At 43.5% G+C, this 11,075-nt stretch overlaps 1 protein-coding gene across 1 annotated transcript; it reads right to left on the bottom strand.

The window, feature by feature from the left end:
- Nucleotides 1-384: 384 nt before the first annotated feature.
- On the bottom strand, nt 385-9,491 carry SPMIP11 (sperm microtubule inner protein 11). Its single transcript, XM_063444723.1, has 4 exons — nt 9,328-9,491; nt 7,215-7,322; nt 3,885-4,029; nt 385-590 (listed from the first exon to the last, which is right to left on the bottom strand). The coding sequence occupies exons 1-4, from the start codon at nt 9,413-9,415 to the stop codon at nt 542-544; spliced, it is 390 nt and encodes a 129-aa protein (XP_063300793.1). The 5' UTR covers nt 9,416-9,491; the 3' UTR covers nt 385-541.
- Nucleotides 9,492-11,075: the final 1,584 nt, after the last annotated feature.

Below are 11,075 nucleotides of genomic sequence, written 5' to 3'. Positions count from 1 at the left end.
ATGCTAAACCTGTGAGGTGGATGGATTATCTCGGCAAAGGAGAAGTGCTCACTAACACAGATTTAAACAGATTTCTGAACAATATTTGAGAGAAATAGGCCTTTGTGTACATAGAAAAAGTCTTGGATCTTTGAGTTCAGCTCATGAAAAATGGGGGCAAAAACAAAAGTGTTGCATTTATTATTTTGTTCAGTGTACTTGCACAGGCTTTCATTTTTTTTCCCTCTTAAACAATTGTTGTCATTAGCAGATGCATTATGTATGTGTAAGTAGCAATGCAGGAACCCCTATGAGAAATGAGTGTGTGGAGACCACACAAGTTAGGGTGCCCTTACAATATCCAAATCCTCGAAATTTGTTGGCTTTATAGAAATGAACAGAATAGTAATTTTCTTGACTTTATTTGGCTATTGACCTTAATGGTTGCCTAGTCATCATTCATTGTGGCACAAGAACAAAACGATCATGTTTGTTTAGAGCTTGTCATATGGTGCACTTGTGAGATTGAAAGGGTCTTAGAAGGCGCACATTTATCCATTCTTCAAAATAATCTGAATTGTTTGTTTGTTACAGCCATCTGATCCACGAACCTGCAACAAGATAAATGAGATACGACAATATTTGTTAATAGGTGTCTACAGCCAGGGTTTCATTTTCTACAGCTCCATGCGGAATACACTGACTGCATTATCTCTGTCTGCTGTGTTTCATGATATAGTTAATGGCAATGGCAAGATTGTCCTCATTGTTTAATAAATCTAACAGGAAGCAAAGTCAAATGTGCTGATTATTCTGTAAAGACGGAAATGTCTTCCAAAATATTTATACTGTAAGACTTCTCCATTTGCATCCTGTAAGATTGACAGCAAAATATTTCCTGATATCTGTCACCAGAGGCAGCACTTTGTATATTTTATTTTATACAAGTGTCAGTCAGCTTAATGCTTTCATTGTACAATAGCTTAGCTAACCCATGCAGTGCAGGTCTGGATTTTCTTGGCTGTAAGGAAAAGGATTTAGAGGTGCCCCTCACCCATTGAAGACAACAACAAAATATATACTGAACATTCAGGCAATTATAAAAACTTATCAATCAAATATAAACTGGATAAGGACGCACTTAATGGGTTTCTCCAACCACCATGACCAGTTCAGTGATTTTGAAGTGGTCATGGTGGTTGGAGGATGTATGTGAAGTGTTTCTGCTTAAAACACTGCACAGATGGAGTTATTTTTAATACATTAGTTGCACCACCAGCATGTGACTTAAAGGGACACTCCAGGCACCCAGACCACTTCTGCTCATTGGAGTGGTCTGGGTGCCAACTCCCACTACCCTTAACCCTGCAGCTGTAATTATTGCAGTTTTTCATAAACTGCAATAATTACCTTGCAGGGTTAACTCCACCTCTAGTGGCTGTCTATTAGACAGCCACTAGAGGTCACTTCCTGGGTTCTAGCACAGGAAACCTGTGCTAGAGCGTCGCTGGACGTCCTCACGCTGTGTGAGGACCTCCAGCGTCGCTCAAAACCCCATAGGAAAGCATTGAAATGATTTTTCAATGCTTTCCTATGGGGAGACGTAATGCGCATGCGCGGCATTTCCGCGCATGCGCATTACGTCTCCTCGGCCAGTGGGCGAGATCAGTCTCGCCCACCGGCCGACGCAATCACTGGGAGGAGCGTCGCGGAGGCGGAGACAGCGGCGAGGGACATCGCCGCTGTCCCAGGTAAGTGACTGAAGGGGTTTTCACCCCTTCAGTAACCGGGGATTGGGGGGTGGGAGGGAGAGGGACCCTCCAGTGCCAGAAAAACAGATCGTTTTTCTGGCACTGGAGTTTCCCTTTAAGGGGAAGATCACTATCCACTCCCTCCATTGCAGACATACATTAAAAAACCACAACAACAAAAACCTCTCCGCAATGCCAGCTAAGAAGTTACCATAGCATCCACAGCATATAAGTTTCTGCCAAGGAGTTGAGAGACGGATGGAAGAAAACCCCTATATTTCAAAAGGTTTCACTTCAAATCTGTACATTTGCTTGGAAAACAACTGGCACAATGTATAGATGGAATTTCAAGCTCTCTTAAAAGCGCATAGGTAATAATGGCATGATAGTTTCACTTTAATTGACAGCCTCCACTTTAATAATGAGAAAGTAGAGAAATGCTGTACAGATCAATGTATTCAGCACCAGATAAGTGCATAAAATAAAGGAACAGATGGGCGTGTGAGGATACGGAAAAATCTTACACAGAAGAGTACCTATCATTATCATGAAGTCTTTTCCCCAATGTACAACAGACCATATTGCTTTCACACTATGTGAAAATGTTCCATCAGGCATTCTCGGAATACAAATATTAAATAAAACACTAATGAATATAGTTAAAGGGACACTATAAACACCCAGATCACATAATCTTAATGAAGTGATCTGGGTGCATTGATCCTGTCCTTGTAACCCTACAATGTAAAACATTGCAGTTTTTTTAAATTTATTTTTATCTGCAATGTTTACATTGCAGGGTTACAGGACCACTAAAACTATTTAGCTTTTTTCAGTTTTACAAAAAGTGCAGATTTCAATACAAATTTAAACTTTTATTAAGAAAAACTTGTTATACCTCCCCCACCCGATAACCGATCGGTTACTTCCTAGTTGCTAATCTCAGGTGAGCTAAATCAAGAGGCAGACAATTGCTCAGAGCACCTGCCTTGCAAAGATTTCTCATTGAGTCGCATTGGGAAGTCTGTGATTGGACACCCATAGAAAGTGCAAAAATCCCCATAGGAAATCATTGTTTTAATGCTTTCCTATGGGAAAGCTTGAATGTGTGTGTGTGTGGCCTATTGCAATCCATTCAATAGGTCCATTGTGGAGGAGGCCAAGCTTCCTCCGTGACATTGTGAGAGGAGGGGAGGTCAGCAGCACCAAGTAAGCCTCAGCGCTGGAAAAGGGTAAGTAAAACTTGGGAGGGGTGAAGGAATTTCACATTTTTATTGTATGCACCTATACAGATATACGGACAGGGACACAATAGCATTAGGAATACAGGTTTGTATTTCTAAAGCCATGATGTTCCTTTAAGGAGGAAACAATTGGTGAGCCCTTATTTGTTTAAAAATGTGTTCCCTACCCATTCCATTTTATAATGATTTTTCAGTGGAAAGAACCACAGGGCAAAATGCTCATAATATTGCTTGTATCAACAAATAAGACAATATCCCGATGTTGTTTTATAATTCATGAATATGGTTGTCTTGTAGTTAATTATTTAATGTTCTGGTCTTGAGCTCACTGACAGTGCTGCAAGATTATGTAAAATAATAACACTGGGAATTACACACAAAAACAAACATTATAGACATCATATTCAGGGGTCAAGTCCTGGGGAAAAAAGTGTGGGAAGTCACCCATGATCAACCCCCCCCCCCAAGAAAAAATTATACACTTGTATGCATAAATAAATGCGTGCACACACACACTGATAGGTGCACACATACACATACACACTCAGACACACACATAAACACATATTATTCATATTTTTTACAGTTACAAATATCCACCCAGCCTCCCTATCTGGAGAACTTGTGTGGGCCTGTCCCTTGGGTCCAGTGGGGCTTTGGTGAGGCGGGCGGCTGACTACCTGTCAGATGCGGCGAGGGAGCTGTGTTCTCTCTAATCTGCTCCCACGCGGTCTGTCTACTGATGCCGGGGGCCAGAATATGATGTCATATTCTGGCTCCCGGCATCACCAAACGGCGTGCGAGGGAGCGGATCAGAGAGAACACAGTTGGTATTCGTGAAAAGCACTGGTATGCATTGCTTCAAAATGCAAATATTAGTCAAATGCTGTCTGAACATGAGGCATGTTACCTTGTCATAGGGCTATTGATCACTGGATATCGGGGAACTTGAATCCATGGGTGAACATATTCAGTTTTAACTTCGGGATCTTCTGACACCCACCAACCATAACGCTGAGTTGCAGTTAGAGGCAATCGCTGAGTCTGCTTGGGTGCTGGAAAACCAGTGATAAAAAAAAAACTTTTAACATGGTTTGTTCACTTCTATGAATTAGTGTTTGCTTATTTACACTATTACTTGAGTTGATATTTTTCCCAATGTTCAACCATTCATCACACATTCTCAAATCTTTTTACCTGTCTATTAGATAGCTAGTTAAATGAATTCTATAGAGTTAGGAATACAAAGTAGTTTTCTCTACCCCCCAGAGCGTTGGGACGTCCAGTGTCAGGTGACCAAAAGTCGCCTAGCAAGCAGGAAGCGCCTCTAGTGGCTGTCTGGTAGACAACCACTAGAGGCTGTCTTAGTGCTGCAATGTAAACATTGCAGTTTATCTAAAAGTGCAATATTTTACATTCCAGGACTACGTGTGACAGGGACACTGCATCCAAACCACATTAGTGAGAAGAATTGATCTGGGTGCCTCTAGTGTCCCTTTAAAGTTTGGGTTCAAGGATGAAGGCTTTAAACCTGCATCCCCCTAGTTCCTAACTTTGTGTATTTGAAATAAATAAAATATGCCTGCATTTTTTAATGTTTTAAAAACATGGGCAAACATTGAGTTGAAGAGTTAGATGGAGAATATGCACAAAAAGAGTGCATGAATGATTTCCAACATGACTGTTTTTAATACTGATTTGACCCTGGGCAGGCATTTGCTTGGGCCCCTGGACCTAGCCCTCCCACTTCCAAGCATGCAATCACGCCCTCCAACCAAACACAAAAACAAACAAAACAAAAAAAACACACACACACACACACACACACACTTAGCTGCACTCATTTTTCACTGAGACAAAATATACACGCAAACAGTGACATTCACAGGTACAGACATACGAAGACCGATACACACTGACACACATCCAGATGCACAGAGACACTCACTGACAAACATACAGATAAACAGACACACTAACACACATACAGATAAACAGAGAAACACACTGACATACATGCAGATAGACACAATAACTTACAGATACATACACTGACCCAAATGCAGATACACAGACACTCAGACAGGCATATGGACACACAGATACACAGACAAGCATACGGATGCATATATAGACATAGACACAGATACACATACGGACACACAGAAACATACTTATACACACACAGACCCATAGATACACAGACACACATACAAGCAAAATTGTGATTATTTAGTCACCCTCGTGTTTCCTACCTTTTGGGTACAGAAGGGTGACTTCCCTGGCCTCCAGTGGCTGGCTCAGGTTGATGGGAGTCAGAGCTCCCACTCTGACTCTCTCCTCTCCTTCCCCTCCCACGCGGTCCTTGGTAAATGCTGGGATGAAGTGACTGGCTGTCACTTCCTCCCAGCGTTCTGACATCATCACAGGGGGCCCGGCTCCACTCTTAAAGCGCCGCAGTGCTGACCGGGCCCCTAAAAACACACATAGCCCCCTCATCGTACGGCCCGTTGTGGTAGCTCCACGCTGGCCACATGCACCACGGCGGGCTAAAGGGGCAGCTGCTTCGGGTCCCCTATGAATGACTTTTGCCCCTCGTTAAACACAGCCCTGATTTCCAATGTGAAAGCAGTAAACTTATAAGGAAAAGAAAGCGCAAACAGGTACAGTTGCCATGCAACTGAAATCAAAAAGGCAAAATGTAACTACTCTGTGACCACAGCTCAGTAGGAGAAACTTTTCAGCATTGTTTTGCCTGAATTGTGCTACTTTATTGCTAGACAGATATTGATGTGGTTATGGTTCCTGGGGTCCTGTGTGCTGTCTACTATTTTTAAAGCATGTTCCAATAGGCTTAACCATGAATTAGAGCCCCTAACAGTCATTACAGCATAGGGAGCCAGGCTGTGGACTAAAGTGGAGTTACTCTCCACCTTAAAGGGACACTATCACTTCATCTAATTCAAGTGATCTTGGTGCAGTGCCTCTGTTCCCCCTCAGCCCTCCAATGTAAAACATGGCAGTTTCAGAGAAACTCTAAGACTGTCGCTAAGCCAAAGGATAACTGCACTGCAATCAGGTAAGTGGGAGAAAAAAAGCATTGCAGCCCTTTATTTATCTGGTGTTGGGCACTAGGGAGGGAGACACTGTAGTGTAAGAATACAGTAGTTGGTAGTGAAGCGTAAGTGTGATCAGCTGATGCTCTCAGTCTCTCACCGCCCACTATCCCTGGTGTAAATTTTGTATGGCATAGGGTAAAATGTAACTCCACCTTAGCCACACTGTCTTAGGGGGCAGGGAAATGAGCTACTAGGAACCCTAATTCATGGTCAATAGATTAAAAAACAGTTTATTAATAAAACGGGGACAAGGACCAGGGATTCTGCACAACATAACCACTTCAAAAACATGAAGTGGTAGATGCCTACACTGTCGCTTTACCAAAAATGATGCTACACATCCTACTAGCCACCAAATTAGCCATTGCCATTGGTCACAAACCTATGAACTCATGTCCAACCGGCTGACTAACACACTTGATGTTAATAAAGAAATGAAGGATTTGTAAAGGCAACCGTAAATCAATTAAGGAAACTGTTGCCAACCCAACATAAAGAATGTTCAGTCCCTACAATAGATGACCTGGGAACTTGTGATACCAATATCTAGAGTCTGGGTCCACTAGGGTTTCTTATTTTTACATATTTACTCCTCTTCTCTAATTTTTCACTTTCTTTATATTCCTTCTCACATGTGACTCGATGTCAGATATTGAATAATAAATGTGATATCCGTTATGCACAAATAATATATACTATACCTATAGTAAAAGGATGAGTAACTAAGTTGTATATGTATGATTTCCCATGTTTACACTGTTCTACTTTTCTGTATTGTAAAACATTTCAATAAAAAAAAATGTACATGGGAAAAACAGGAGAAGAAAATGAAGCATTACTGAGCTTCCAAATGTGCTGATTGGGATGGTCCCCTTCTCTCTCCATGTGGCCAAACAAAGCTGTGATATATCATATGTAGGCTCTGTGCATTATTAATTTAAACCCAGAACCACCACAAAGCGGTGACTTCAATGTCTATGACATCAGAGCCACAGTGTCTACACGTTACATCATCAATAACTCTGTGGTTCATCATAATGACTTAGTAGGCATTATAGAAAAGGAATTTCAGAGTTAGCCACCCATTGGTCCTCTAGCAGCGCTCTCATGATGACACTCACTCCTCAGGGCTTGATGACGTCTCATAATTTCCTTATACTTTATTTGACTTGAATAGGTAGAGGGAGGGACTATTGCAGGGAGCACCGTCTGTGCATTTTCACCTTTTCCTATGACAAAAAAAGCACATGATCCCAAAAATCTTTGGTAAAGTACAATTGAGACAATGTATTATATTGTACCATATATCATATGAATTTATCTTAAAAGATATCAAAATAACTAATCTGATCTTCATGTCAATGAAATGTTTATGGTGCATTTTTTTTTTTTTTTTTTTAAACGACACTGTAGATTTTTGCATTTCTGGATCTAAAATGTAAAAGCTGGATGCTGTGCCATGAAATGCCAATGAGCGTTTTCTCTCCCAGTTTGGGCCTGATTTGGAGTTGTTGCTTTTGTTCTATATATTTGGGCTGTATAGCTATAGTCATTGCCGCTGCACAAGATTGGTGGAATCTGAGCCCTTAGATGATGATTTCTGTGTAATTTATTCGCTTTTTACTACACAGCCATGTTACGTTGCAGCTACCAGCCCCAAACGTGCCCTATTAAGGGTTAAAGGGTTACTCCAAGTACCACCACTTCAGTGATTTGAGGTGGTCATGGTGCTTGGAGTCTGTTTTAACAGCATTCAATATGAAGTACTGCAAATACAGAGTTTAATCCCTTTTCTGAAGGAGGGGTAACAAAAGTTCTGGGCTGGCAAATGTCGATTCTGTGCATTTCTCATTCACAGAGAGTCATTCATTGGCTGAACAAGTTAAGCCGATGCTCTCAGCCAAATGAATGACCAGTGGGTTAGACATCCAGCTTCTGCAGAATCTGGATTTGTATTAACAGCCACTGAAGGACCCTCTGCACCTGACTGGGATCCAGGCAGGAGAACAAATTGTTGCAGGGGAATGGGGCGAAAATACTCCTAGCATCATAACTACTACAGCGGGCTGCGATGTTTGTAGTAACCCTTTGTTTAGTCTGAAGGGGTGTGACGGACCATGCCCACTCTGTGTTTTCCCCTTGTATCCTGTGTTTCCCCATGTGTTTGTTACATATTTTGTGTATGAACAAGTCGGGAGACTTGTTCGTCTCCCGAACGGGGACCACACGGAGTTCCCATTTAGAACGTTCTGAAACCGCAAGGGAAATCATTAACGAATGCTCCGAATGCCAGGGGAGGCATTTGTATCCCGAACAGGCCTGCCCGCACTGTCTCAGGTCCCCATGTCGGGGATCGCCCTACCTGCTCCTAAAAGAACTACAGTCACTTCTTCCCCTATCCGGGAGCTGCCAGGCCAGACTCGTAGCTGCCCAAAAGCGCTCTCCCTGGGGCTGCCTAAGAGGCGCGGGCCCCAGCGGAATCCCTGGAGCTGTGAGTCGGCTTCCCAGCCGCAGGGGTCCCACTGGCCACCTGGAAGTCAGTGCCGACCAATAGGAGAAGGAGCGCCCATTCAAACTGGGTCATTGCGCCATTCGCCTGATGGGTCGGCACGCCGGAGCGCTGATTGGTCGCTGCGGAGCGCAGGTGACCAATCAGAGAGGGAGTGTCCTTTCAAACGGGGTTTCGCACCCTTTCTGATTGAGTGGCGAAACCCCTCTCCTCGACAAGTGCCGATTGGTGCACAGGGGTTTTGCGCCCCCCTTTCTCCTGATTGGGCGGTGAAAACCCTCTCCTTCCTGAGCGCTGACTGGCACGAATTGGTTTAGGCGGGAATTTGCTGGACTAAACCAAGCAACCCCCTGGAACTACTTTCGGGGATCTACAGAGCCTCGAGCCCAGACTGTACGATGGTTTCTTGGGGTCTGTACATCCAATAGCCCCGCTATTTGCAGGGATCCCAGCTGGGACGCGAGGCTATCTAGTGATGTATGTTTTATATGTGTGACCCCTTCCCACAGTGACACTACCGATCCCACTATAATGGTATAACACTACCGATCCCACTATAATGGTATAACACTACCGATCCCACTATAATGGTATAACACTACCGATCCCACTATAATGGTATAACACTACCGGATCCCACTATAATGGTATAACACTACCGATCTCACTATAATTGTATAACACTACCGGATCCCACTATGACGGTATTACACTACCGATCTCACCAAGCTGCTCGTGCCGCTCCTCCTCCGGTACCCGAGCCGCCCGAAATGGATCCTGGTAGCCCAGGCCCGTGAGCCCGAAAAACGCCATCTGTGAACCCGCACCGACAGCGTCAGGCGGTTGCCATGGCGAGCACGGAGGTAAACATTGCCATGGAGGATGGTTGCCGTGGAGACCGCTTGTGGGCGGGGTTAATATGACGGCGTTACCGGAAGCTGCTGACGAGGTCACGTGGTAAATGTGCCGCAGGGATTGGCTGATGTGATATTTGCCATAAATAGTGCTGTGTGCCTCCTCAGTGGGAGGGAGGGAGGGAGGGAGGGTGGCAGACTGTACTCGGGGTTATCACTGGTTTTTAAACAATTCATGTTTCCCAGCACCCGCTGTAAATCCCTCTGTGATATTCTAGGAGCTCCAACATGTATAACAGGGCTCCACAGCAACAGTGTGTTTACATTAATATACATGTGTTTGGAATCAGTCTGCGTAAATAGGATTGTTCTCAATTACACTTTATTATTATTATTATTATTATTTTTATTAATGATACCACCTATCTCACCACTCTGCGATCCAGGCAGCTCAGGCCAGTGATCTCCAAAATAATAGGAACATATTCACCAGTACTTTACCATTATAGAAAGGGATGTTTGACAAGTAATCTACATACAGATAGAAGGTGAAGGTGGCCCTAGCCAGCCAAGCTTACACTCTATGAGGGTTTTGTTTCACTTTTGTCCATGAAAAGGCTGGGTGTTCTGGAACGTGATCTCTACTGTATATTTTAATATATTAAGTGCACACTTCCCAACATTGGGATTGTGTTGACGGGACCCCGAAGGGCGTTGTCAGAGATTCAACTTCTGCTACTGGTGATGCCCATAACGGGTGAAAAGGGAGGAATGGGATCTCCTACTGAAGGGGCTTGAGAGCCTGGCGTCAAGTACTTACTGAGCCCCTAAAATACAGGACCATGTATAGAACGCTAATAAAGCACTAACCGTATGGTCCTAGTGCCTATTCGCAGTATAAGTGCATTGAATGATAAACTCGCTCTGTGCTGCCAGAGGACAGTTCCTCTTTTGGGAGGCCTCTATGTGTAAGTTCACATAGAAACAATATGAGAAATGCAGCAATTTGCTAAATGTATATTTACTAAACTTTGAATTGTGCTGAATTGAAATCCGAATGGCAAAATGAAGGCTACAGTTGACCAAGGCATTTGTGGTCAATAAAGCTAAAAACTTAACTCAGTTCCAGCACCGAGGCTAAGTATTCCCCTCAGCCTAACCTTCTTCCACTGACGCCACTGCCTTTTACTGAGGAGGAGGGATGTTAAGGAGAGTGAATTGAGGGTAGTATATGGTGGCGTGAGCCATTGGACACGTTGCCGTATGCTGTGTGTGCTAATGTCAGACATCAAATATGCACAGAATTAACATTAGCCACCAGTAGCTCTTCTTCTAGGCTGCCTGGCGCTACCGTAGGTGGAGCTACATATAGAAAAACAGACTCCAGGCACCGTTACTAGTTCAAATCACTGAAGCAACTCTTTAGTAAAAAACCCTGTAAAGGTGGTCTGGGCCGCGATGGCCTTCGGTACTCCACCTTTGATATTCGGTCCATTTCATCTCATGTGATATTCAGGCCAAAATACAAAGTTACTGCAGTACTTAAAAAGCAGTCGCAGAAATGGTTAAATGCTGAGTTGCCGTTTCAGATCCAGTGACCCTTTCTCATTGTTACAATG

The sequence above is a fragment of the Pelobates fuscus genome, chromosome 1 (assembly GCF_036172605.1).
Source record: "Pelobates fuscus isolate aPelFus1 chromosome 1, aPelFus1.pri, whole genome shotgun sequence".
In the NCBI taxonomy this organism is placed as follows: Eukaryota; Metazoa; Chordata; class Amphibia; order Anura; family Pelobatidae; genus Pelobates; species Pelobates fuscus.
The sequence above is the reverse complement of the archived record's forward strand: the minus strand, read 5'-3'. Positions and strand labels throughout refer to the sequence as shown.

Coding starts and splice junctions, on each gene's coding strand:
- SPMIP11 (XM_063444723.1), bottom strand. CDS start 9,415: ATGGCGTTTTTCGGGCTCACGGGCCTGGGCTACCAGGATCCATTTCGG. Junction 7,323..9,327: donor GGAGCGGCACGAGCAGCTTG/GTGAGATCGGTA, acceptor TTTTTGTCATAG/GAAAAGGTGAAAATGCACAG. Junction 4,030..7,214: donor ACGTCATCAAGCCCTGAGGA/GTGAGTGTCATC, acceptor CTGGTTTTCCAG/CACCCAAGCAGACTCAGCGA.